Consider the following 24206-nt stretch of genomic DNA (forward strand, 5'->3'; position numbering starts at 1 on the left):
GATATGGGTAACAACTGAAATCTGCAGGAAGGTGGCTCTCCAGGAACAGGGCTGGCCACCCCTGCATTAATATATTGTTGATTTTAAGTTACGTTGCAACTACATGTCAACTAATTCTCATTTGAGTATTAGTATACTGTAAGGATAGTGTTGGGGTAAGGGCTAGTCTAAGTTGCCATGTTCTTGCAAAGTGTCTTATAGGGAGGAGAGTCTGTAGTCTGTTGGACCAGTGTCAGCAGATATTAAGCAGACAGTCTACTAATATTCTAATGAGAATAAGTTGGCATATGGCTGGCGGCATCTAAAAATTATTTAGTGATTATCACCTATAAAAATATCTCAATATCTGATTACATCATCTCTGCCCTATATCTGTCATGATACAGCACACAGGTGCCACTGCCAGCCCACATGCATGCACATGAATTTGTACGATCTAATTCGTACATTTTAGTATGATTTGCTCATCCCCCAATGACGGTTGGGTTTAGGGGTGGGGTTAGGTGTCACCTCCTTTTTAAAATCGTACAATTTCGTACGGCTGAACTTGTACAAAATTAGCCACTAAACTGGCAAAACGTAAAATACCTACGTTTTCTCGTGAGATCAGGCTCGGCCCTCCAGGACCGAGTTTTGAAACAGACTGACTTGCATTTACAGACATATTAAAATATTTTGAAATACACAAAATGTTTTTGGGCTAACCCATCATTTTAAACATACATTAAATTTGAACACAGTAACATTAAATTGAGGTTACGGATTTAGATATTGTAACTCAAACTGACAATGTCACATCTCTATATATTATTATAAACACTCAAAAATATATAAATACAATACTTTTGTTTTTGCTCCAATTTTCCTGAGCTGAACTCAAAGATCTCACACTTTTTATGTATATAAAATGCCTGTTGTCCCTCAAATAGTGTTCACACCTTAACAGTCAATGTCACACTATAGTTTGTGCTTGCGAAATTTTGTCTTACGGTGCCGCGAAAAGGGGCGGAATAAAACAATATGATTAGATGTTGATAAAAACGAGCGATTGCTCCTTATTTTACATTTTCTGTACAGAGCCCTGCTGAAAAATCCAGCTTAAACCAGCCTAGGCTGGTTGGCTGGTTTTAGCTGGTCAACCAGGCTGGTTTTAGAGGGGTTTTGGCCACTTCCAGGCTGGTTTCCAGTCAAAACCAGCTATGTCCAGCTTAAACCAGGCTGGTCAAGCTGGTTTTAGCTGGATTTAGCTGGTCATTTTCCAGCCTGACCAGCTAAGACCAGGCTGGAAATGGCTGGAAACCAGCCTGGAAATGGCCAAAACCCCTCTAAAATCAGCCTGGTCGACCAGCTAAAACCAGCCAACCAGCCTAGGCTGGTTTAAGCTGGATTTTTTAGCAGGGAGTAGTAAGGTTTTGATTTTCTATTGGTTTCACACAATCATGTGATGCGATTTTGCAGGTCAGAGTTCACCAAGCTTAAACGTTCAAATGCAGAAAAATGCAAAACTTGTCGCACAAGCTTGCGTTTCTGGTCTGCTGCATTTGCTTGCGTATGAATGGAAGTTTATGGGGTAAAAAGTGCGGTGTGATTGTATCTTAAATCTGTGTTAGTGAGCCCTTCTTCTTTGCCGAGATAATCCATCCACTCACATATATGGGAAATCAAGATGCTGATTAGACAGTGTAACGGAGGCCAGCTAGTGTGTGCTGTGCAGGTAAACCTCACTCCTCTGACCTCTAAAGGTGCTCTAGCGACAGATGCTAGAGGCCATGGTCTTTAGCCTCCTTGGTAGAGCACCCGACTTCCATGCGGAAGGTCGCCGGCTCGATACCAGCTCGGAGCGGGTTGGGTAGTGTAGGACTGGCGGCGCTGCATTGGTGCCGTGACCCGGATGGGAGTGAGGTTTAGGGGGGTGAGTGTAACGGAGGCCAGCTAGTGTGTGCTGTGCAGGTAAACCTCACTCCTCTGACCTCTAAACGTGCTCTAGCGACAGATGCTAGAGGCCATGGTCTTTAGCCTCCTTGGTAGTGCACCCGACTCCCATGCGGAAGGTCGCCGGTTCGATACCAGCTCGGAGCGGGTTGGGTGGCGTAGGACTGGCGGGGTTACAAAAGCATGATAATTTCACAGTTGTTTCTTTGGCTGGCCACAATAAAATGACACTCCTAAATGTGCAGTTTTATAAAACTGCACAATTGCACAGATGTAGCAATTTCTGAAGGAGTGTGCAGTTGGCATAACGACTACAAGCATGTCCACCAGAGCCGTTGCCTTTGATTTAAACATTTCTACCATAAGCCAGCTCCAAATGTTTTAGATAGTTTGGCAGTACATCCAACCAGCCTCATGCAGACAATGTGTAAGCACACAACATTCGAGTAACACTTCCAGCATTTACGACAATCATACCTCCAAACATTTGTCCCTTAAAATCCAAGAGACCAGGGGCCTCATGTACAAAGACTTGCGTGGAAATCTTACTAAAACATTGCGTACGCACAAAGCTGTAATTGTGCGTACACAGAAAAAAATTCAGATGTATGAAACACTTCGTACGCCGAATCTCACGCATATTCTTTTGTACATCTGAATGAACGTGAAACTGAGCGCAACATGCACGAGCACAAAACCCCTCCCTGCCTCCTCCCCCGTATGAATATGCTAATGACTATGCTAATGGCAAAACCCAACGAAAAAGCAATGTCAAAAGCAAGCAAAAAGAGAAACTCTGAACAGAATGTGAATTGGAGGTGCTGCTTTCGGAGGTAGACCGGAGAAAAGCGGTGTTATTTGCAAGTTTGTTCTCCGGAATTAACAACAAAAGAAAAAAATAGAGTGGGAGAGTTTAGCTGATGCGGTCAACACAGTTGGGTCTGAACATCACACTGAATGCATTAAAAAAAAAAGAAATAGTGTGGTTTATATCTGTAAACTGTGGCAGGAAGCTTATCAGACTCAGTGGCGCTACTCGTAAGACGCATGTGATCATGAATTGACACGTTCGAGCGTGAACTCGGCTCGAATCCAGCGTCTGATGAACTCTTTCTTGTTTTTTCCCCGCTACATATCAGATTTTGCCAACTATTTATCACGAGAAAGACAAGTAGGAATCATCAATAAGTTCATATCAATAAGCATCATATTTTATTTGCACATTTATTGAATGGAAGTGTTTCTGATTCACGCATGCAAATTCATCTTCAGATAGTGTCTTTATAGCAATGTGTGTGCAGTAGATTGCTCAGATTACATTGGGAAAACAGGCGACTGCTGCAAATTGTGCTTTAATGTTCAGCTGTTCAAATGTATGGTATGGAAACCTTATATACCTGCTGAACCTGTCTCATACAGCTGCCATTGCAAGGCTCAGACACTTTGAAGAGAGGAATTTAACACAACTGCCTCTAGGAGTCGCCAATGGAAATAAAACAGACACGCACAAAAAATGTGCGTACGCCTGCCAGAAAGCTGCCGTGAACCTGCGCACATTCCCACGTTCAGTTCATTGTTAGTAAATCCAAACGTGAGCGATTTTGAGCGTGAAACCTGGCGTACGCAAAGTTTTTGTGCGTACGCAGCGTTGATACATGAGGCCCCAGGGGGATAGGTTCGGGAGTGAGGTGTCAGTTTAAGTTAAGCTTCTTAATGTACATATTATACATTTATGTGCATCTTGTTTTTTTCCAGTAAGCATTTTTATGCAATACTCTAAAATGTATATAAAAATAGCTGTATGGAAACATTGCTACAAATACCTACGTATAATTAGTGTTATGGTTCAAGTGCAGTTTTTTTTTTGGCAAGATGCAGATACAAAAATGCAACATCAAGGTCAGCTGTTATTCATAGCCTTTACCTTTCTTTTAATGTTGCTCAGTTTTATCATTTTAAAACTTTTAAACCGTTTAAATCCCTAATTTTTTTAATCATTAATTAATATATTAAAAAAAAGTGATGTAATAAACTTGACCTAGTGTTCAGTAAACAGAAGCTGTAATTGGCCATATGTATGATATCACTTGTGGCAATTCATGGACAAAGTCTAAATAACAGACACAAGATAATTGGGCCCTTGGTGGCACCTTATGTTATTCTCAGTCCACTCTGGCCTTGCTTCCCTGTCCCTTGAGTGCTATTTGAAATGCTTATTTGCAAGACAGTAGGTCTGACCCTTGTTATTGTACAAAAGCCATTTGGGACCTTTGAGATGACTTGTCAAATAAACAGTTTAGTAATGAGTAACTTTAAAGCTATGGAGACTTTTTATTTCCAAAGCTGACAGCTAATGCATGATATTGTGTATTCAACAAAATGTACTGCTCTGATTATAAACAGGCCTGTAAGGCATTGTGTATATTTATTTTATACTTGTAATATTGTTTTTTTTTTTATTTATAAAATAACATATTCACCATTCCGAGATTTTAAAATATGCATGCTTAGACCTACATTATGCAGTTTATTTAAAAATTTAGTGCCTAGATATATCAGTGTTCATGAAGTTGTCGAGAACAGACTTACTTCTAACATTTTTTTCTAGAATCTACCCTGACACAAACAGGAAAACACATGCTCATGTGCTCATATGAAACAGGACTAAAACACAAAGCCAATGAGAGCACTCATTAACCGTTTGTTCACAAAAAAAACAACAACAGCACGTGGTGCTACCCCTGCTAAAAAATCCAGCTTAAACCAGCCTAGGCTGGTTTCAGCTGGTCAACCAGCCTGGTTTTAGAGGGATTTTGGCCATTTCCAGGGTGGTTTCCAGCCATTTCCAGCCTGGTCTTAGCTGGTCAGGCTGTAAAATGACCAGCTAGATCCAGCTAAAACCAGCTTGACCAGCCTGGTTTAAGCTGGACATAGCTGGTTTTGGCTGGGCTCCCAGCCTGTCTAGGCTGGTCAAGCTGGTTTTAGCTGGTCATCTCCCAGCCTGACCAGCCAAGATCAGGCTCGAAATGGCTGGGAACCAGCCTGTAAATGGCCAAAACCCCTCTAAAACCAGGCTGGTTGACCAGCTAAAACCAGCCAACCAGCCTAGGCTGGTTGAAGCTAGTTTTTTCAGTAGGGACATACAATCGCAACACAAAACAGAGCACAGGACACAAACACATGATGAATTAAAAAGCACCTACTGTATGCTCACAAATGCAGCATGAATGCTCAGATACCAGCACCAACTGAAACAGAAACCAACTTGACTGAAGCGAATGAAACAGCATGCCACAAACAAACAACAAACACACCAGGAGCAAGCACACATGGTCTGAGCCTCCTCAGGAGTGAGCACACACTCACTACATAGACGAAAATGAGTACCTCGCCGAGACTGTGCATTCAGAACAAAGACAAGAGAGGCATAAATGACAAGGCATAAGCAGACCTTGACTCTGCCATCACAACAAAAATAAACATGACCGAAGTGGCAGAGTCCTGACACTAGCCTGGGCTTGGGCTGGCAGGGGAAGGAATCTGGGCATTGCAGGCAGAGCAAGGAGCGGGGCATGGGCTGGCAGTGCAGGGAGTGGGGCAAGGAACCTGAGTGGTGAAGGCACTGGGCCATGATCTGGGGCCGGAGCCAACACTAGGCGATGCTCTGGGGCTGGATCTGGTTCTGGTTGGTGCTCTGGGGCTGGAGCCAACACTGGTGGGTGCTCTGTGGCCAAGCAATCCTTTCTCCTCCAACGCTTCTGTGAATTAGGTGGGGGAAAGCTGGCCACCTCTTCAGACACTGCAGTGCACATCACTACATTTGGAAAGCATTTAGGCTGTTGCATTTAAGCTGTTGTAGGCATTTAAGGAACTGGTGCTGTAGCCAATAAGATTGCTGGAGAGCCAGTTCGGTCACCTCTTGGTGGGGGACGGGTGAAGCAGACCCATTCTTCCTCCTCTTTGGAAGTCTGTGAGTGGAAGGGGTAGTGGATCAAAGGGATGCAGGCCCCTGGCTTTGGTAGATGTCACTCACAAACTGCCAAAATGTTAATATCCCCAGCATTTCCATCTCCGAAGCCTGAAGGAGGATGTTGAAGCCTTCTTCAGTACTGCCATGGTAAAATCAAGCCCCTCGGCAGTGTAAATAAACAGGTAGGCAAGCTACCTGGCCCAGGCCAACTTGTACTATCAGCGTTCTGGTGTGAAAATGACGAGGACTCAAATGCAGAATTAACAGATGGATTTGTTCATTTTAAAAAAAGAACCAAAACTACAGAGGGGAAAAACATTAACAAAACAAACTTGAATGTCTGGACGGGACTGGCAGGAAGAGCAGGACAAGACAAGTCAGGAACACAAGAAAAAAAGACAACCATAAACATCAATGAGCTGCCACAGGACAGCAGACATGAGGAAGCTATACGCTTGTTTCATGCGGCCGCCAATTTTAAGAACCAAAGCTGCTGTGGGAAGAAACCCGGAAGTATTGGACCAGCACTGTAAACATTGCAGCAACATGCTGTGAACTACAAACCTCCAGCTTCTGCCGAGATTTAAAAATGCAGAAATGGTATAAACATCACGTTAATATTATTCAGTAAGTTTAATTTAAACAATTAAAAGCAATTTAACATCAAACAACATCACAATCTCTTTAAGAGTAATATGCTCAAGTGTCCTCCTAGGCTTCAGTTCATGGCACCAGTTAAACACCGTGAGGACGCTTTCCTGCTTAAGTCGATGTAACCCGGTGAGTGATAAAAACACTGCAGTCCTCTGTAGCACATCCTCGTGTTGTCTGTAATAGTGTTGTCCTGGTACTGAGGTTTTAAAACAAAAGCTAACATTGCAGCGCCGCTGAGCGCGGATGACTCGACTGATCTTCACGGCTGCTTCGCACTCCAGTCTTAGTGTATCTGTGTTTGCACTCAGTGTACCGTTCTTACCCAGTGCAAACACAGATACACTGAGACTGGAGCAAGAAGCAGCCGTGAAGATGTCACGTCATCAAGCAGATCGCTCGGCTGTGTTTGTGCTCAGTAAACACCAGAGGGTTAACTGATGACCTTCTCGGCCAATCAGCGCTGTTTTAAGAAAGCCATTAACAGTGCCTTAAATGTTAGTGGGAAATTGACGGTTTTTCTTTTGATTCAGTATCGTGACAAGTCTAATATAGTGAAAGAATAAGTTCATTAACTCGAGTTTGATAAATGGCATCTAAAACGTGTGTTTGGGAAAGAAAATGTTTGCTAACTAGTGCCATTATCCTTAACTTAGCTGAAAATGAGCTCTGATATCCTTTTTATTATCACCATTCATTCAGAACAGATTTTCGGGTCATTCGGAAGGCGGTGGAATAATACATTTGTTTCACTTTATCTTTGCTGATAAGATATACAGCCAAGTGCACAACGTTCCTATGCAACTCCCAACAATACTTCTGTGTTATTTCCCACCGCAGCCTCGACTTCGCTTTTAAAAATGGAGGCCGCGTGAAATCTAGTCTATAGCAGGAACTTAACAAAAAAACAAACAGGTCAACAGAATAAACTAATAATGGGATAACCATGATGGAAGGGACTAGACCAGGGGTCATCAACCCCAGGGGCGCCCCCAAGGGGTGGCCAGGGGTGGCCACGGCCACCCCTCGGTAAACTCTGGCCACCCCTGTGGCCACCCCAATATAATTTTGCTGTTGACATTATTGATTTAAATGAACTAATAAATTCCCAATATTTAAATAAATAAACAAAATGCAGTCACTAAATTATTGTTGGTGTTACTGACGTAGCTCTCCTCCTCTGTTTCAATGCTGGTGAAAGCAAACTGACGCATGCGCACAGAAAACCATTCCCGCGTGCCTCACGCACTCCTGTGTGAATCCCGGTTGGTTGTTTGCATGCACGCCGACAAAATAGGCGCCGCTCATGCGCCGTGAAACCGGAGTAACAGCCTTTTGTGCAGAGGTGTCGGCACGCAGCGAGTTTTGAAAGTCGACTAAAGTTTATATAATATGATGATGATGATGTTACTTTCACTAAGCATGCCTTTAAAGCAGAAAGGAGGGATAATGAGTCAGGGAGGTAAGACTTCATAACATGATTTCTAAGCCATGATCTGGTCTAAGACCACAGATAATTCTATAATACATTTTTTTTGTATTCTTTAGAATTGTCATAATTAATTTTCATGCAAAAGGTTTCTTAAGTGATCTTGGCATATCACTCCAGTTGTTGTTTTCCTGTAATATTTAGGACTGATTTCTGTTACTTATTTAAAATAATAATTGTATATAAGAGAGGTGGGGGGTGTATAGGGTGGTTCGCCCAGGGTGTCATTTAAACTAGAACCACCACTACCCTCCCCGATCGTCGTTGACAGCACGCACACACCTTCAATAGAAAGCAATGGCTATTTAATATTTACCTTAAGCTACAGTATATCAATAGAAGAAGCTGCATTAAATGGCTCAAAAAGCAATATGGATAAATAATATTATTAGGTATAGTGAGTGTGTATATAGTAATGCCTTTTGTTCAGTTTGTTCATTTGTTTGGGTTATTAATAAACTCATTATTCTTTCATTCATTTTCTTTTCGGCTTAGTCCCTTTATTAATCCAGGGTCACCACAGCAGAATGAACCGCCAACTTATCTAGCACATTTTTACACAGCAGATACCCTTCCAGCAGCAACCCATCACTGGGAATAATAAACTCATTAATCTTCATTAATTTTAGACATGGCAAATACCGTATGATGTACAATAAAGGCGCGTTTAAAAAAGAAGTTATTTATACAGTATATGAAAAGTGTTTTTAAACTAAACATAGATTTTTATTTGGTTTATGTACTTGCTGAATTATTTCAAGGAATAAATTGCAATATTTCAAGAAGAATGAATTAAATGAATAAAAACTACATTATTTATTTTACCAGAAACAAAAATATAACATTACACTGAATTCATAATTTTTTTTGTGTGCCACCCCAAGATTTGGTGCGGCCTCTTCTGGCCACCCCTAAGAAAATTTTCTGGGGGCGCCACTGATCAACCATGTTTCTGGATATCTACCGTCCTGCAGATTACAGTTGCAACCATGATCAAACACACCTATCTTATCACGTGCTGCTTTAGGACCAAATTAATTGACTAATTAAGCTCTTACTAGGCTTTCTAGAAACATCCATGCAAGAGTTTTGAGGCAAGCTGGAACTATAATCTGCAGGACACCGGCTCCCAGGACCAAGTTTATGCATCTCTGGACAAGATAATAGACAAGAGAGCACATGACACAAACAAGTTAACACAAGTCATGTGCTCACATGAAATGGGACTAGAACACAAAGCTAATGAGAGCAATTTGTTACAAAATTGTGCTGAAAACTCTAAGATAAGTCTTTCTTTCTCTCCTCTCTCTCTCTCTCTCTGCTATCTGAACCATGCCCAGGCATGTTTCCTGGTTCTCTTGAAAAGTGTGAGTGCTCTAAATTGGGCTCAGGCACGGTTCAGTTGGCCGGCTCTGGCCCGGCTGGAAGAGCTGTGCCAGAGCATGGTACACTTGTAGTGTGAGTGCAAAGCGTGCCTGAGCCCGAAACTGAAGACGCGACGTCACTTTTAGGGGACTGTTTCATATGGATTTGTTAATAATTCTTAATTGTCAATGAACGCAAACTGTCATAGTTTATTAAAGATGCAAACCCCTCACTGTACCTACAGTAAACCTCCTAATACCTGCAGCACGAGGACTTTTATGATAATTTATGAGTGTCAAAAGTAGTGGAACTGTTAAGCAAAGTGTTTGACTGCATATCAAATGACTAAAAATAATACAAAACAGTGTAACTAAAGCAATCTCCACTGTGCTGAGCGAGAGCGCTTCTCTTCCTGTTAAACTGGACAGTCGCATCATTGATGATGTAAGCGTGCTCCAGTCCAGTAGGTAAAAAATGCAATGTGAGTGCAGGCCGAGGGGGAGAGGGGCCGGGGGACAATTGCTCTTTTGCACGGTTCCTGGCAACTGTGTGAGTGCTGCCTCTCTCTCTCTCTCTCTCTCTCTCTCTCTGGGAGTACAGTCATGAGACTGACAAAAAGTATTTAGATCCTATGATGTTTGTCAAGCCTCCACTACACTCTTACAAGTAAACATTCAACACAACTTGTCTAAAAAAGGCACTATTTCTCGCACAGATTAGAAAGCGCAAGATTTGTATTTCATGCTGAATATATGACGGTTGATGCATTGTTTTTTGTTTTTTTTACTCAACTTCAAATGAAGCTTTTTAAATTAAAATGATTATTTATTTATTAACTTGTTTTTCAGTTTATGTACATCTACAGTACATAAACAATGATTTGGAGTGACATTATATTGATTTCCATTGTATCTTTGTGTTTTAAAAAGTCAACTTGATCAACTGCTGTGACATTTCTCATCTCAAAAGGCTTTGCAGAACAAGTTTTCAACATGATGAACCTTACTGTACAAAATACTTCATTCAAAGACTTTAGATTAACTGGATTCTTCAGCCTAGGACAATGGAGGCCTCTTTTATTTATTCCTTTCTTTTTTATGTTTTTGTTGGCGATCACAGCAAATTCCATTCTCATTTATTTAATCAAGACGCAAAAGTCTCTGCATTCTCCAATGTATGTATTAATAGGTGTTATGGCAGTGTTAGATTTGATCTTGCCTATATTTTTTGTACCTAACATGCTTCTTAGCTTTCTATTCAACTGGAGTGGGATATCTCTACCCGGTTGTTTGATACAAATGTTTGGTCTTCATTTCATTGGAACATTTCAGTCTACTTTGCTTTTTTGGATGGCATTGGATCGTTATTTTGCAATATGCAAACCTCTTTATTACCACAAATCCATGGAAATCCTTAACTTTCTGAAGTTTGTTTTTGCACCAGTAATCAGAAATGGACTTTTGACTGTCACCATGGTCTCGCTGGCTGGAAGACTGTCATTTTGTGCAACAAACGTGATCGATCACTCTTTCTGTGAACACATGGCACTGGTTCAGATAGCATGTGGAGATACATCAGTTAATAATATTGTAGGACTTCTTTGTGCTTTCCTTATAACAACTGTTGATTTTATTCTCATCACTGTTTCTTATGTTGTGATTTTTTTCTCAGTGTTCAGATCTGGAAAGGCTCACTTAAAAGCCATTAACACCTGCGTCACTCACATCATTGCTATGACACTTAGTTTGATTTCTGCTTTGACTGCATTTTTGTTATACAGAATAAGGAATAACATTTCTTCTAGCAACCGAATATTCATAAGTATTATGTACTTACTATTTCCAAGTTGTCTGCACCCGTTAATCTATGGATGGCGAACGAAAGAGATAAGACAAACATTTCTGAAGTTCATAAACAGTGCAAATGTCTTCCCTTTAAAAAAATGAGTGACTTTTCTGATGGGGGAAAAAGCTGTATGGTACTTTTGTTCATTTATTATTGTCAAATTGATGTCTATATATATATATAAATATTGTTTATGTGTATATAGTTTATGTCAATACAATATATTTATAATATATTTATATATTTTATAGTTTATGTGACAATATATTTCATGTGTCTCCATATATTGTGATTATATTTATGTAAGCTGTATTGCAATATATACTGCAATTATTGCTGTTTTCATATATTAAATAAATACATATTATTTTACTATTTAAGATATTGTTATGTATACTGAAATATATCCCACATTATGTGAAATTATAAACTGGAAAAGACATTGTATGTATGTAAATATATGTAAAATTATATGAGATAAGTTACCTCAATGTACAGGATAATCAAATTATATGAGAACATATGTCTTAAATATGTTGAAAAATATATCGATTTATATTACATAATATTTAATACATACATATTATTATATTATGTATTGTAGAAAATTGAATTTGTAGGAGAAGTTCAGTGCTAAATTTAGAAAATGTACTTGGCTTGAAAAGAGTGTTACAGGGCTGGATAAGGGCTTTTGATGTGATGCAATTCAACAGGAAAAGTACGCTAGTTGATCTGCCACATTATGCCATCCTTTATGCATGTATACCTAACCTGATCTCACAAGGAAATGGAAGTATTTTACGTTTGGTCAGTTCAGTGGCTAATTCGTACAAATTCATATGATTTCAATCGTACGAAAATGTACCATTTTAAAATGGAGGTGTGGCACCTAACCCCACCCGTCATTGGGTGATGAGCAAATCAAGTTGTACGAATTAGTCACTAAATCAAAAAGTTACGAATTGCCATGAGATTGCGTTGGTATACCTCTATGTTGCTGTGTGAAGGAATGAAATATCATGTTGGTGATGAAATGTTTGACATGTGGAGGCATAAAATGTGGACTCAAAAAAACAATGTAATAGCTGCTGTTGTTGATAATTTAATTTATAATACACTCATCTAACATTTTACAATATATGATTCAATACATAGCCCTATATGGTCTATCTTTATGGCTATATAATGTAAAATACTGTATAATGAACTTTATGCAAAAATCTGATTTGGACTATTATTAATCAATCTCTCTGCAAACATATGCATGAGCTCATAAAAAAATACATGCAATAATGTAATATTGGTGTATTTTAATATATAAATCAATATATAGAAATAGGATGTCCATCCATAGAATGCTATATATTTTCAAATAAATGAGGAAGTTTGCAATACATTGAAATATATTTTCTAATGTATTGCAATATAAATTCTAGTATGTTGCAATATATTTTTGTTTTGTAAGAAAATTTATAGATTTTTTTTTTTTGCCTGAATGAATAGTTTTGAAAAATCTGACATATATGCTCTGTAAGCAATGCTAAATAAAGACAGCTACTACTTTTTGATATTTTAATATGTTGTTATGAAAAGCGAGCATAGGAGCAGTATATGTACAGTAGTCTCACTCGTCTCTGAAAGACCTTTTGACTGGCTACGAGTTGAGCAGAAACAGTAAATTAAATAAGTTAGTTTCAGTCCAGTATTTTTTAAAATGTGTGATACAGTTTAGCTTGTTTCCATCCAACAGTGTTGATAACAGTTCAATGGTAGGTGAGGAAAAACACATTTCTGTATGCATCATAAAATTACTGACAATCCAAAGCCCAAACCCCTTTAAACAGAGACTTTTGTTTGAGTTAAGATTCATTTTTCAACTTTAAGAATTGGAAAATCCACAATTTTGGTATAGCCAACCTGTCTGTTTAACCACTTAAACTCTCTGTGATGTCATCGACTTTCGCTTTCAGATTTAAAGGGCTAGCGTTGCACCAGACCCCCGTAAGGGGTGTCGTTTAAAAGTGTAGAATCTATATTTTATGTACATATGCATCACTTTGGTTTTTATTCTACTGTATAAAAGTTATTTACACTTAAAAACACAGTATTTTAGAGACCCGAGCTAGGTATTTTACATTGGTTCATTTTCATATGACACATGTACAAGTTATAGCTCAAATGAAAGCTCTTGCCGGTGCTCATACGGGTCTTGCATTCTTTTTACTGAATTATATTCATATGCCAAACAGTTGTTGAATGAATTGTGGTGTTTCCATGGCGCAGAAATGTAAACAATGCATTTATGATCACTAAGCAGCCCCAGATAGCACAGACAGCTGCTATCTCTTACCTTATGCTGTGCCCTTCAGGGCCATTCTCCTCTGTTTTTGAGGTGATGTGCTTAAGTAATCCTTTTATATGTCTGATGTGGTCCAAACACAGTGAATTATGTTTGATCAAACAAAAGAATAGTGAAATATGAAAACAATGATCGCTCCCTGTGGCTTGTACAGCACCTCTCATCAGTTGGAATGCAATAACTTTTGCAAAGATTATGGTGGAGACAGACATTTTTCTTTTTTCCTATGATTACAGACATGTGCAGGAACCACCAAAATTAATTACAGCACGCTAGACCACACAGAACCTAAAAGGTACACTTTCAAATTTGAGTTTATAAAAAAAATACAAAAAGCGCCTCTTTTTTTAGGTGTTTATAATAACACAGACGACATATACAGTTATTTTAAACACTTTCAATAGTGTTTTATGAACATTCAAAGGGTTTTCTTTAAAATTATACCAAATTTTTGCATTTACACCTCTGCATGTGGATTTGGGAAGCTTTTAAATTTGGGTAGGCAAAATCCAGGCGGAAATCCCCAAATAGCAGCAGAGTTTAAGTGGTTAATGTAAGAATTACAGTCCTGTTTCAATGCCCATTATGTAACCTTTGAACACATAATTTCCACTATTTAATTTAATTTTGGCATGAAACAACATACACCAATAACTGACGAACACAATTGGGTGGCAACCTTCTGGTCTCCATTATGAAGCCAGTACGGAAGTGAATGAGTGAAGCAAACCAAACTGACATGCTATTTCAGAGCAAATATTTAGAGTTGCATGGTAAACAATATAGGGAGAGACTAGGCGGAATAGCGCTATTTACTTGTGTTTTGTTGTTAACCTAATTAAAATCTACATTATCAATGCAGTAAAAGGTCCCTTATGAAACTGAAAATAATTATCTTTATTAATATTATTATTATTATCTATTATTATTATTATTATTATCTATTATCTTTCATCAGAAGATTTAAGTGGCTGAACAACACTTTTGTGAAGATATAACCCATTTGTAACAACAACACGTCAGCTTTGCGTGAAGCTAAAACAGTTTTTAAAACAAAACATGACCTGTCTAAGAGAAATCCTTCAGCCATTGCCATTCTTTCTCCAGCGTGCAAAGGTAACTCCAATATTGATTCAGGTTTTTAAAAAGTTTTGATTCAGCAGGTTTTTACCGATCGCGCACGCGCTCTCTCTCGTGAACGCGCAGTGGTCGGCGGAGCTCCGTACAAACGGCTGCGCAGTTGTTCAAATCAGCATTTGCTGACAGACAGATTGGGCTACTTATCTGAATTATGAGAGATGTTGGTCCGACTCTATTTAATTGGATGAACATTTTTAGTTTTATGCCTTACCCAAAATACAAAAATACCAACACATTCTCACAGCAATTTGTAACTTTTTGATTTAGTCACTAATTCGTATGAAATCGTACGATCTAATTCATAAAATTTAGTACGATTTGCTCATCCCCCAATGACGGTTGGGTTTAGGGGTGGGGTTAGGTGCCACGCCTCCTTTTTAAAATCGTTCAGTTTCGTACGACTGAACTCGTACAAATTCGCACGTATTAGCCACTAAACTGGCAAAATGTAAAATACTTACGTTTTCTCGTGAGATCAGGCTGAAAATACATACAAGCACATTTAGATCATTTACTTTAATCATTACTATTAGACTGTGAAGAGACTTTCAACCAGCGCAACAAAAAATGCTTCTGAAGACAATCACCTACTGCGCCTTTAAGTATTGAGTAGCAATTAAAACTGCAATGAACTTAGAAGACTAAATCTGACTAACTAAACGCCACTTCAAAATAATAAGGCTAAAGGCAAAATTAGAGCTAAAATTAAATCAAAAATTGCTCTCAAAATGAACACTGCATTGTATGTTATTAGTGACTGACTGTTGTGTATTCTGTTTATGTACCTGAGAAATCACTCATTTCCTCTTATTTCAATTACATTTTTGCATTGCTGCTACACACAATAGCCAAAAATGAAATTCTTTGAGCTGAAAAACAATTACAATGGATTTGTAGTGTAGTCCAAAGTACAAAAAATATTAGCACTATTCCTATGTGGGAGTTGCGCACAGACTTATGGGAGCAAAACACTGTGTATTTAGAGGCTATGATATGTCCGCTAAGCTTTCACTCACACTACTAAGACAAGACATCTCATCTAGATACAAATTTAAGGGAATCCAATGAACGATTGAGTGTTTTGGGTAGATTCAATGTCAATTTGTATTTAATCTTGTATACTTTATCTTGTTTTATGAGCATTAGCAGTAAACAAAGAAAGCATGACCAAGTATTATTTTCTTCTTAGTGTAATCAGATGGGGAATGTATTTCTAAGGAATTTTTTATGTCTAAAAGAGTTCTTCACCATGAATGATCCTCCAGCACAAAATACCTCATTCACTGTTTTCACATTAAATGGTTTCTACAGCCTTGGTGAATGGAGGCCTTTTTTATTTATCCCCTTTTTCCTGCTGTTTGTGTTGTCTGTCACGTCAAATTCTATTCTCATTTATTTAATCAAATCTCAAAAGTCTCTGCATTCTCCGATGTATGTACTAATAGGTGTGATGGCTGTTGTAGACTTGATTTTGCCCATAATATTTGTGCCTAACATGCTTTTTAGCTTTCTATTCAACTGGAGTGGGATATCCCTAACTGGTTGTTTGATACAAATGTTCGGTCTTCATTTTGTTGGAACTTTTCAAAATACGTTGCTTTTGTGGATGGCACTGGACCGCTACTTTGCAATATGCAAACCTCTTTATTATCATAAATGCATGGAAATGACAAACTTTCTGAAGTTTGTTGCTGTGCCAGTAATCAGAAATGTACTCTTGATTATCATCATGGTCTCTCTGGCCGGAAGACTCTCATATTGTTTAACAAATGTTATTGATCATTGTTTTTGTGAGCACATGGCTTTGGTCCAGCTAGCATGTGGAGATACATCCGTAAATAATATTATAGGACTGGTGTCTGCTTTCCATATCCCAACTGCTGATTTTATTGTCATTACCCTTTCATATGTTGTCATTTTTACCTCTGTTTTGAAATCCGGAAAAGCTCACGCGAAAGCTTTGAACACTTGCATTACTCACTTAATTGTCTTGACGTTTAGTCTGACTTCAGCACTCACAGCATTTTTGTCATACAGAATAAAGAATAACATTTCTTCCAATAACCGTGTGTTTATAAGCATTGTATACTTATTTTTACTTGTTGTTTTCACCCATTGATTTATGGATGGAGAACAAAGGAAATAAGACAAACCTTTCTAAACTTTGTAGTCAATGCGAAGGTATTTCCTAAAATTTGAATGTCTTTTAAAAATGGATGGGTAAAACAACACAATTCTTTAAAATGTGTCAGTTTTAGGAATGAATGAAGAACTTATTACCTGACAAACATTACAGAAAATGTAATGAGTACAAAATATTGTACATTTGTCATAAAAAAAAAAAACTAGGTTCCTTGTCACTGTCATAATTAGCTTCCTTATATACTTAAAGGTCTGTAGAGGAGACAGAGTTAAATCATGCAATACTGACACTCAGACTGAACTACATTAACTTTCTTAATGTGATTACTAACGTAGATTTTTCTGTGTAACTGCATTTGTTGTATTGAACTTGTTTCATATTTATAAAACTTCCCACTGTTACTAATAATTCTATGTTTCAACTTTTTAGCTCTTTTTAGTTGTTTTGATGGCAGCGCAGTGGGTAGCGTCACCTCACAGCAAGAAGGTCGCTGGTTTGAGCCTCGGCTGGGTCAGTTGGCATTTCTGTGAGGAGTTTGCAAGTTCTCCCTGTGTTTGTGTGGGTTTCCTCTGGGTGCTACGGTTTCCCCTATAGTCCAAACACATGCACTATATGGGAATTGATTAACTAAATTGGCCGTAGTGTATGGGTGTTTCCCAGTGATGGGTTGCAGCTGGGAGGCCATACGCTGTGTAAAACATATCCTGGATAAGTTGTCAGTTCATTCCGCTGTGGCGACCCCAGATTAATAAAGGGACCAAGCCGAAAAAAAATGAATGTATAAATTTGGTATAAATGGGTTGTTTTTGTTCTAGTCACATACATTAAATGTTTAAATATCTATTACATACGGTACTGCTTATATTATTTAACCATCTGTACACCAATATACAGTTGAAACCAGAAGTTTACATACACTGTATAAAAAAAGTCAGATGTTATTGTGACTAAACTTTTTAGCTTTTAGGTAAGTTAGGATTATCAAATGTGTTTCTGTTCTGCATAATTGCAGAATAATGAGAGAGATTTTTTTTTTGAGAAATTGTTATAACTTTCTTGAAAGTCAAGTTTAAATACAATAAGATTATTATGCCTCTGAAAAAGCTCTGATAATGGTGTCAAGCTTTTATAAGTTTCTGATTGGCTAATTGACAAGATTTGAGTTAATTGGAGGCACAACTGTAGAATAATATCTAAGGAAAACCTCAAACACACTGCTTCCTTTTGTGACAACATGGGGAAACCAACAAGCCAGAATCAACAACAAAATTGAAACTAAATTGCACTGGGAAAAAGACTAATTTTTGGAGACATGTCCTGTGGTCTGAATAGAACTAAGATTGAACTGTCTGGCCATAATGACCAGTGTTACGTTTGGAGGACAAAGGGGAAAGCTTACAAGCTTAGAAACACCATCCCGACTGTGAAGTATGGGAGCGGCAGCATCATGTCGTGGGGCTGATTTGCTGCAGGAGGGACTGGTCCACTTCACAGCATAGAAGGCATCATGAAGAAAGAACATTATGTAGAAATACTGAAGCAACATCTCAAGACATCAGCCAGGAAATTAAAACTTGCCACAAAAGGGTCTTCCAAACAGACCATGACCCTAAGCATACTGCCAAATGAGTTGAAATGTGCTTTAAGGACAACAGAGTAAATGTTTTGGAGTGGCCATCACAAAGCCCTGATCTCAATCCTATAGAAAATGTGTGGGCAGAGTTGAAAAAGCTTGTGCGAGCAAGACAGCCTTGTGAATAGATACCCAAAACATTTGACCAAAGTAATACAGTTTAAGAGCAAAGCTACAAAAAAAAAAAAAAAAATACAAGGGAAATATGTGTGTGTAAGCTTTTGACTCCAGAAATTAATAAAAAATTCTCAAAATTCTCTCATTATTCTGGCATTTAGCAAATGTTAATCATTTGGGTAATCCTAACTGACCTAAAATAGTAAACATTTAGTATGATTTACCATTCATTCATTAATTTTCTTGTCAGCTTAGTCCCTTTATTAATCCAGGGTCGCCACAGCGGAATGAACTGCCAACTTATCCAGCAAGTTTTTATGCACCGGATACCCTTCCAGCAGCAACCCATTTCTGGGAAACATCCACACACATGCTCATACACTACGGGCAAATAAGCCTAACCAATTCACCTGTATGATTTACCATCAGACATTTTTTTATGTTCCTTTTGTTAGAGTGTATGTAAACTTCTGGTTTCAACTGTAAGTAGTGAAAGTTTATGGGTGGGGCTGTGCCTGTGTGGTAATGTGGGCTAGTGTGGCTACAGTGCCAGGGCTGATTTTTTTATTTATTTTTTTGGCCAAAAAAAAAATCTATATATATGAATGAATAATTGGTCTTAACAGCAAGGGTGTTTAGACAAAACAATAAAAAAACTGAATTTTTATGAGCATAGAGTCCAATGTTTTAAATGAGCATGTAACATTGTTATGTAAACAATTAAAAAAAAATTTACTCTCTTGAGGTCCACCTCTAATTTACTAATGAATAAACATCATTTTCATTAATTTTTTAGATGTCAACCTTGATGGTTTTTGAAAACTGTTTAGGAGACCAATTCTTGTTTTTTGGACAATTCTGTTAAACTTTTTTGATCCATTTCAAATGCTGTGCTGTATACCCTTATGGTACACAAGTATTTCTGATGTATTAGCTTCTGTATGTATTCATGATGACATTTGCTGGTCATTAACTTTGCTTGTTCAAAAACATTTTAAAAACAAGTACTACTTACTATGATATAACAAAAAGGAGGTGAGCTCTAATCTTTAATGGGAGTAGCAGCCAGACTGATGGGAACAAAACTGCGTATTTAGAGGCCATGATGTGTGTCAAGCTTTCACTACACTCTAAGAAACATACATGTAGGAAAAAAAAGAAGAAGTATGATAACACATATTAATAAGTGTGGATGGATTTAATATCCCATCTGGTTTACTCCATGCATGTGTGAATTTTGTACTTGTCAAAATCAGACGCTTGCACTTCTGAAATGAATTTTCATTACTGTTAAAATTTCATCTCAATATACCAATGCAAGGAACTTCAGAATTAAGGTAAATTGCATGATTGTATATGTAGTTCTTGTACTATGATTGACACGTTGTTTTTAAATGTTCAAAATAAGTGAATAGATTCTTATAAAATGACTAGACTAAACTGTGTATTGGTGTTAAATATATAGGAAGCAATCATATATATATAATTGTTGCTCTCAATTTCTTTGAACAGAACACTGCATGTGCATACAGAGTTTTCATCATGAGGGATCCTCCTGTACAAAATACATCATTCACAGACTTTAAATTAAATGGTTTCTACAGCCTAGGAGATTTGAGGCCTTTTTTATTCATCCCTTTCTTTCTCATGTTTTCGTTGGCAATCACAGCAAATTCCCTTCTCATTTATTTAATCATAAGCCAGAGATCACTGCATTCTCCAATGTACATACTAATAGGTTTAATGGGCGTTGTAGATTTGCTCTTGCCAGTCTTTTTTGTTCCTAACATGCTTCTTAACTTTTTATTCAACTGGAGTGGGATATCTCTAACTGCTTGTTTGATACAAATGTTTTGCCTTCATTTTGTTGGAACATTTCAAACCACTTTGCTTTTATGTATGGCACTGGACCGCTACTTTGCAATATGCAAACCTCTTTATTATCATAAATACAAGGAGATCTCAAACTTTCTAAAGTTTGTGTTTGCACCTGTAATCAGAAATGCTTTACTAATTGTAATCATTGTCTCTCTGGCAGGAAGACTGTCATTTTGTGCAACAAATGTGATCGATCACTGTTTCTGTGAACACATGGCACTGGTTCAGTTGGCATGTGGAGATATATCCATTAACAACATTGTAGGATTACTGACTGTGTTCTTTGTACCCGCTACAGATTTTATTCTCATCACTGCTTCCTATGTCGTGATTTTTACTTCTGTATTCAAATCTGGCGAGACTCGCATGAAAGCCTTACACACCTGTATTACTCATTTAATTGTCCTGTCAGTTGCTCTTACTTCTGCCATGATTGCATTCTTGTCTTACAGAATAAGAAATGACATTTCATCCAACAATCGCATAGTTATCAGTGTCATGTATTTATGCTTCCCAAGTTGTTTTAACCCAATAATCTATGGATGGAGGACAAAAGAAATACGGCAGATGTTTCTTAAGTTTATAAAAAATAAGTTATATCCTTTAAAATGAATGTAATTTCTAAAATGATGTTATAATAAATGTGAAATATTACCTTTATGTAAGAAGAAATTGTAAATGGTTGATTATTTTTTTTGTTAATTATTGATTTACACACCAACCACATATCTAAAACATCAAACAGGGGTACGTCATATACTGCATTAGCATTTCTATGTCCACCAAATAGTAAATCCATTAGTAAATTTATTTAATAAGAGAAAATATGCATATTCATTAATATCTCTCTCTCTCTCTCTCTCTATATATATATATATATATATATGTATGTGTGTGTGTTTATATGTGTGTGTGTATATGTGTGTGTGTGTGTGTGTGTGTGTATATATATATATATATATATATATATATATATATATATATATATATATATATATATATATATATATATAATTTTTTTTTTTTTTTTTTTTACAAACAGCAATAAATAGCAATGTGTGATACCAATTAATAATTATTGAATTTTATATTAATAATTTAAACAATTGAAAAGCGTGAAAAGTTATCAATACATTCACGGTCAACAGCTGGAGAGCTCACAAGCTAGGCAAGTCCATGCTGTAACTTTGTCATTCATCCAGACTCCATCCTCCATAATCCTTTGCCTAACCATTGTTGGGTAAGTTAGCGTATAAAAAAAAAAAACTATTTGGGAGTATCATAACTAAAACCTTAATATATGAAATAAAAAAATAATAGCTTTTTAACTTTTATTTAATGTTTACAATGCAAATCCAATTAGATCCACTTTATTTGGTAAACAAAGCAAGTCTCTCTTATAATACATCTACTAAAGGACCGAAAATATGACTTTACGAACTGTATTGTTTAAAAAATCAGTCATATTTTCATATTAGTCAATTATATTACTGTAATTAATTTAAAAACCGAATAGGTATAAATTTACACAAGTAAACAGAATCAATGATGGGCTAAAAATCTGAAGAAATCTGCACGGGCAGATTCTGTGTGAGCCTACTTATAACTAATTACATCATAAAAATTTTGTTTAACTTATTTTTCCACTTACTAAGTCAAGTTTTACACAATGAGGAATTTAACTACCTAACTTAGTTCTTAAAATCGATATAAACATCAACACAATTACAATACAATTAACAAATTAATTTAAAAAATATAACATTCGGTTAAATAGAATTACACTGCAAAGTTAAACAATGTATCAAAATATGAAATGACTCAAAGCAATGATAGCATTTTTCATATAAACAATAGAGTTTTACAATAATTCATTTTTTAATTGGGTAGCACGGTAGCGCAGTGGGTAGCACGTTAGCCTCACTGCAAGATGTGGAAAACCCTGTTCCTGGAGAGCCACCTTCCTGCAGATTTCAGTTGAAACCCATATCAAAAACATGGTGTTCAGGTCCTAATTAATTGGTTCAGGTGTGTTTGATATGGGTAGCAACTGAAATCTGCAGGAAGGTGGCTCTCCAGGAACAGGGTTGGCCACCCCTGCACTAAAGGGTCCAACATCTTCCAGGAACAACCCACGGCAACGCAGATGGTCTCCCGCGGACGTGGCCAGGTTGGGCAGGTTCGTCACTTAATAACTGTTATTAGGTTATTAGGCAATCATCTGAGCTCAGAACCTTTTCACACTAATGCGTTTTCGTTTTAAAAAAAGCACAAGTTTTTCTACGGTTACGCCATCCGTCTACACTACATCGGAGTTTTCGAGCGCAGAAAACAGAGCGTTTTGAAAACGCGGAAGAGGCCTTTTATGTTCTAAAATGTTGCTTCTCCATCTCAGTGCTAATGGGGAAAAATGGAGACATCTGAAAACGGAGGCAGGGCTGCAGACATCCGCTTCTCTAATTAGGGCTTTTCATCAATATTAACTAGACTACACACTGTTCAGTCCTGCATCCTCTCCTTTTAAGTTCAGACTTCGCAAGTTTGATATGTAAAACAGACTCCCGAGGACAAGTCGAGTAAATCTTCAAAGGGAACAGTGTACTTTATAACCTTATTCACATTATCCTGGATAGGTACGTTGTTTCACTATCTTAACAATAAAATTAAGTCATGATATAAGGCACTACTATTTTCATTTTGATATTAACTTAAAAGACATCAGAAATGTTGAGGCGTTGTGCTGCATATATGAGCGTCATCTTCACTGTATGCATATTTATAACAAAACGGAGCCTATAACATTACTGCCTCCTTTCATTTTCATTGAAAATACAAAGCATACCCTCTCTTTTGCTGAATATCAGTTTTAACAATCAATAATGGCCATTATAAAAGTATAACGTACAATGAGTTTATGCATTACAGGAAATAAAAGCAAATAATCAGTCAATATACAGAATGTACGTGGTTCCATTGATTATTAACTTATCTTTGCGCTCAGTCCTAACACATTACCTGAGAACTAGTAATAGATTCAGAAGATTGAAGTCGGGGAATAAGTTGTTAGATAGAGACAACAAGATGCATTAAATATCACGTTTAACAAGTATAGTGAGATTGGATCCAGCGGCTGATCCTTGATGAAGTCCAAAGAGCACAGCTCTCATCTGGCTAGATATGTTGCACCGCATGTGTGTGGGGGGTCACATGATGTGCGTTTTCAGTGGTTTGGTGTAGACGGAGAGTTGCTGTGAAACACTAGTGTGGACGCGGATCATTTTTAATCTAAAACGCAGTTTGAAAACTAAAACGTACTAGTGTAAACGAGGCCTCAGACTTCTCCCTTAGGACAGCATACTGTACCAATCAAGCAAATGGTGTAAAGATCTAAGTGTGAACTCTTGAAACAATACATTTGTTAAAACTTAATTTTTTCATTAATGAAATAATTTGATTAACTTGTGAACCTCTAACATTGGACTCAGCAGAGGAGATTGTCCAGAAGGTGAGTGTATGGCCACTGGCTAACTCTCTTGGTGCCAGTGTACAGTGCCTACAGAAAATTATAATAACCTCCTTTGAAAAAAAATTATTTATTTGCCAAACAGCCTAAAATCAAATTCATTTTCAAATAACTTTATCAGCTTTTCAACAGTTTTTGTAGCATTCTCCTAAACTTTGCCT

The 24206-nt window shown here is 37.4% G+C and overlaps 6 protein-coding genes and 1 pseudogene across 8 annotated transcripts in view; 4 read left to right on the top strand and 3 right to left on the bottom strand.

The window, feature by feature from the left end:
- Positions 1–2896, top strand: part of mxf (myxovirus (influenza virus) resistance F) — a 250465-nt gene extending 247569 nt beyond the window's left edge. For all 3 annotated transcript variants that reach the window (XR_015508898.1, XR_015508897.1, XR_015508896.1), the window contains one exon: positions 2446–2896. The gene's annotated coding sequence lies outside the window, so the exon portion shown is untranslated. The remainder of the gene's footprint in view (positions 1–2445) is intronic.
- Positions 1–24206, bottom strand: part of brwd1 (bromodomain and WD repeat domain containing 1) — a 1114631-nt gene that overhangs the window by 524265 nt on the left and 566160 nt on the right. The window lies entirely within an intron of this gene.
- phkg1a (phosphorylase kinase, gamma 1a (muscle)) overlaps positions 1–24206 on the bottom strand; it is an 831529-nt gene that overhangs the window by 391634 nt on the left and 415689 nt on the right. The gene's annotated exons all lie outside the window — the stretch shown is intronic.
- Positions 1–24206, bottom strand: part of arrb1 (arrestin, beta 1) — a 348576-nt gene that overhangs the window by 176230 nt on the left and 148140 nt on the right. The window lies entirely within an intron of this gene.
- or55a2 (odorant receptor, family 55, subfamily A, member 2) lies at positions 10400–11353 on the top strand. The gene is given in 1 exon segment (NM_001130817.1): positions 10400–11353. A coding segment is annotated over 1 exon segment (954 nt).
- or55a4 (olfactory receptor family 55, subfamly A, member 4) lies at positions 16001–16950 on the top strand (annotated as a pseudogene).
- On the top strand, positions 20187–21134 carry or113-3 (odorant receptor, family A, subfamily 113, member 3). Its single transcript, XM_087283659.1, has one exon. The coding sequence runs from the start codon at positions 20187–20189 to the stop codon at positions 21132–21134; it is 948 nt and encodes a 315-aa protein (XP_087139785.1).

This window comes from Danio rerio, chromosome 15 (genome assembly GCF_052040795.2).
Source record: "Danio rerio strain M-AB ecotype USA chromosome 15, GRCz13ab, whole genome shotgun sequence".
Taxonomy (NCBI): Eukaryota; Metazoa; Chordata; class Actinopteri; order Cypriniformes; family Danionidae; genus Danio; species Danio rerio.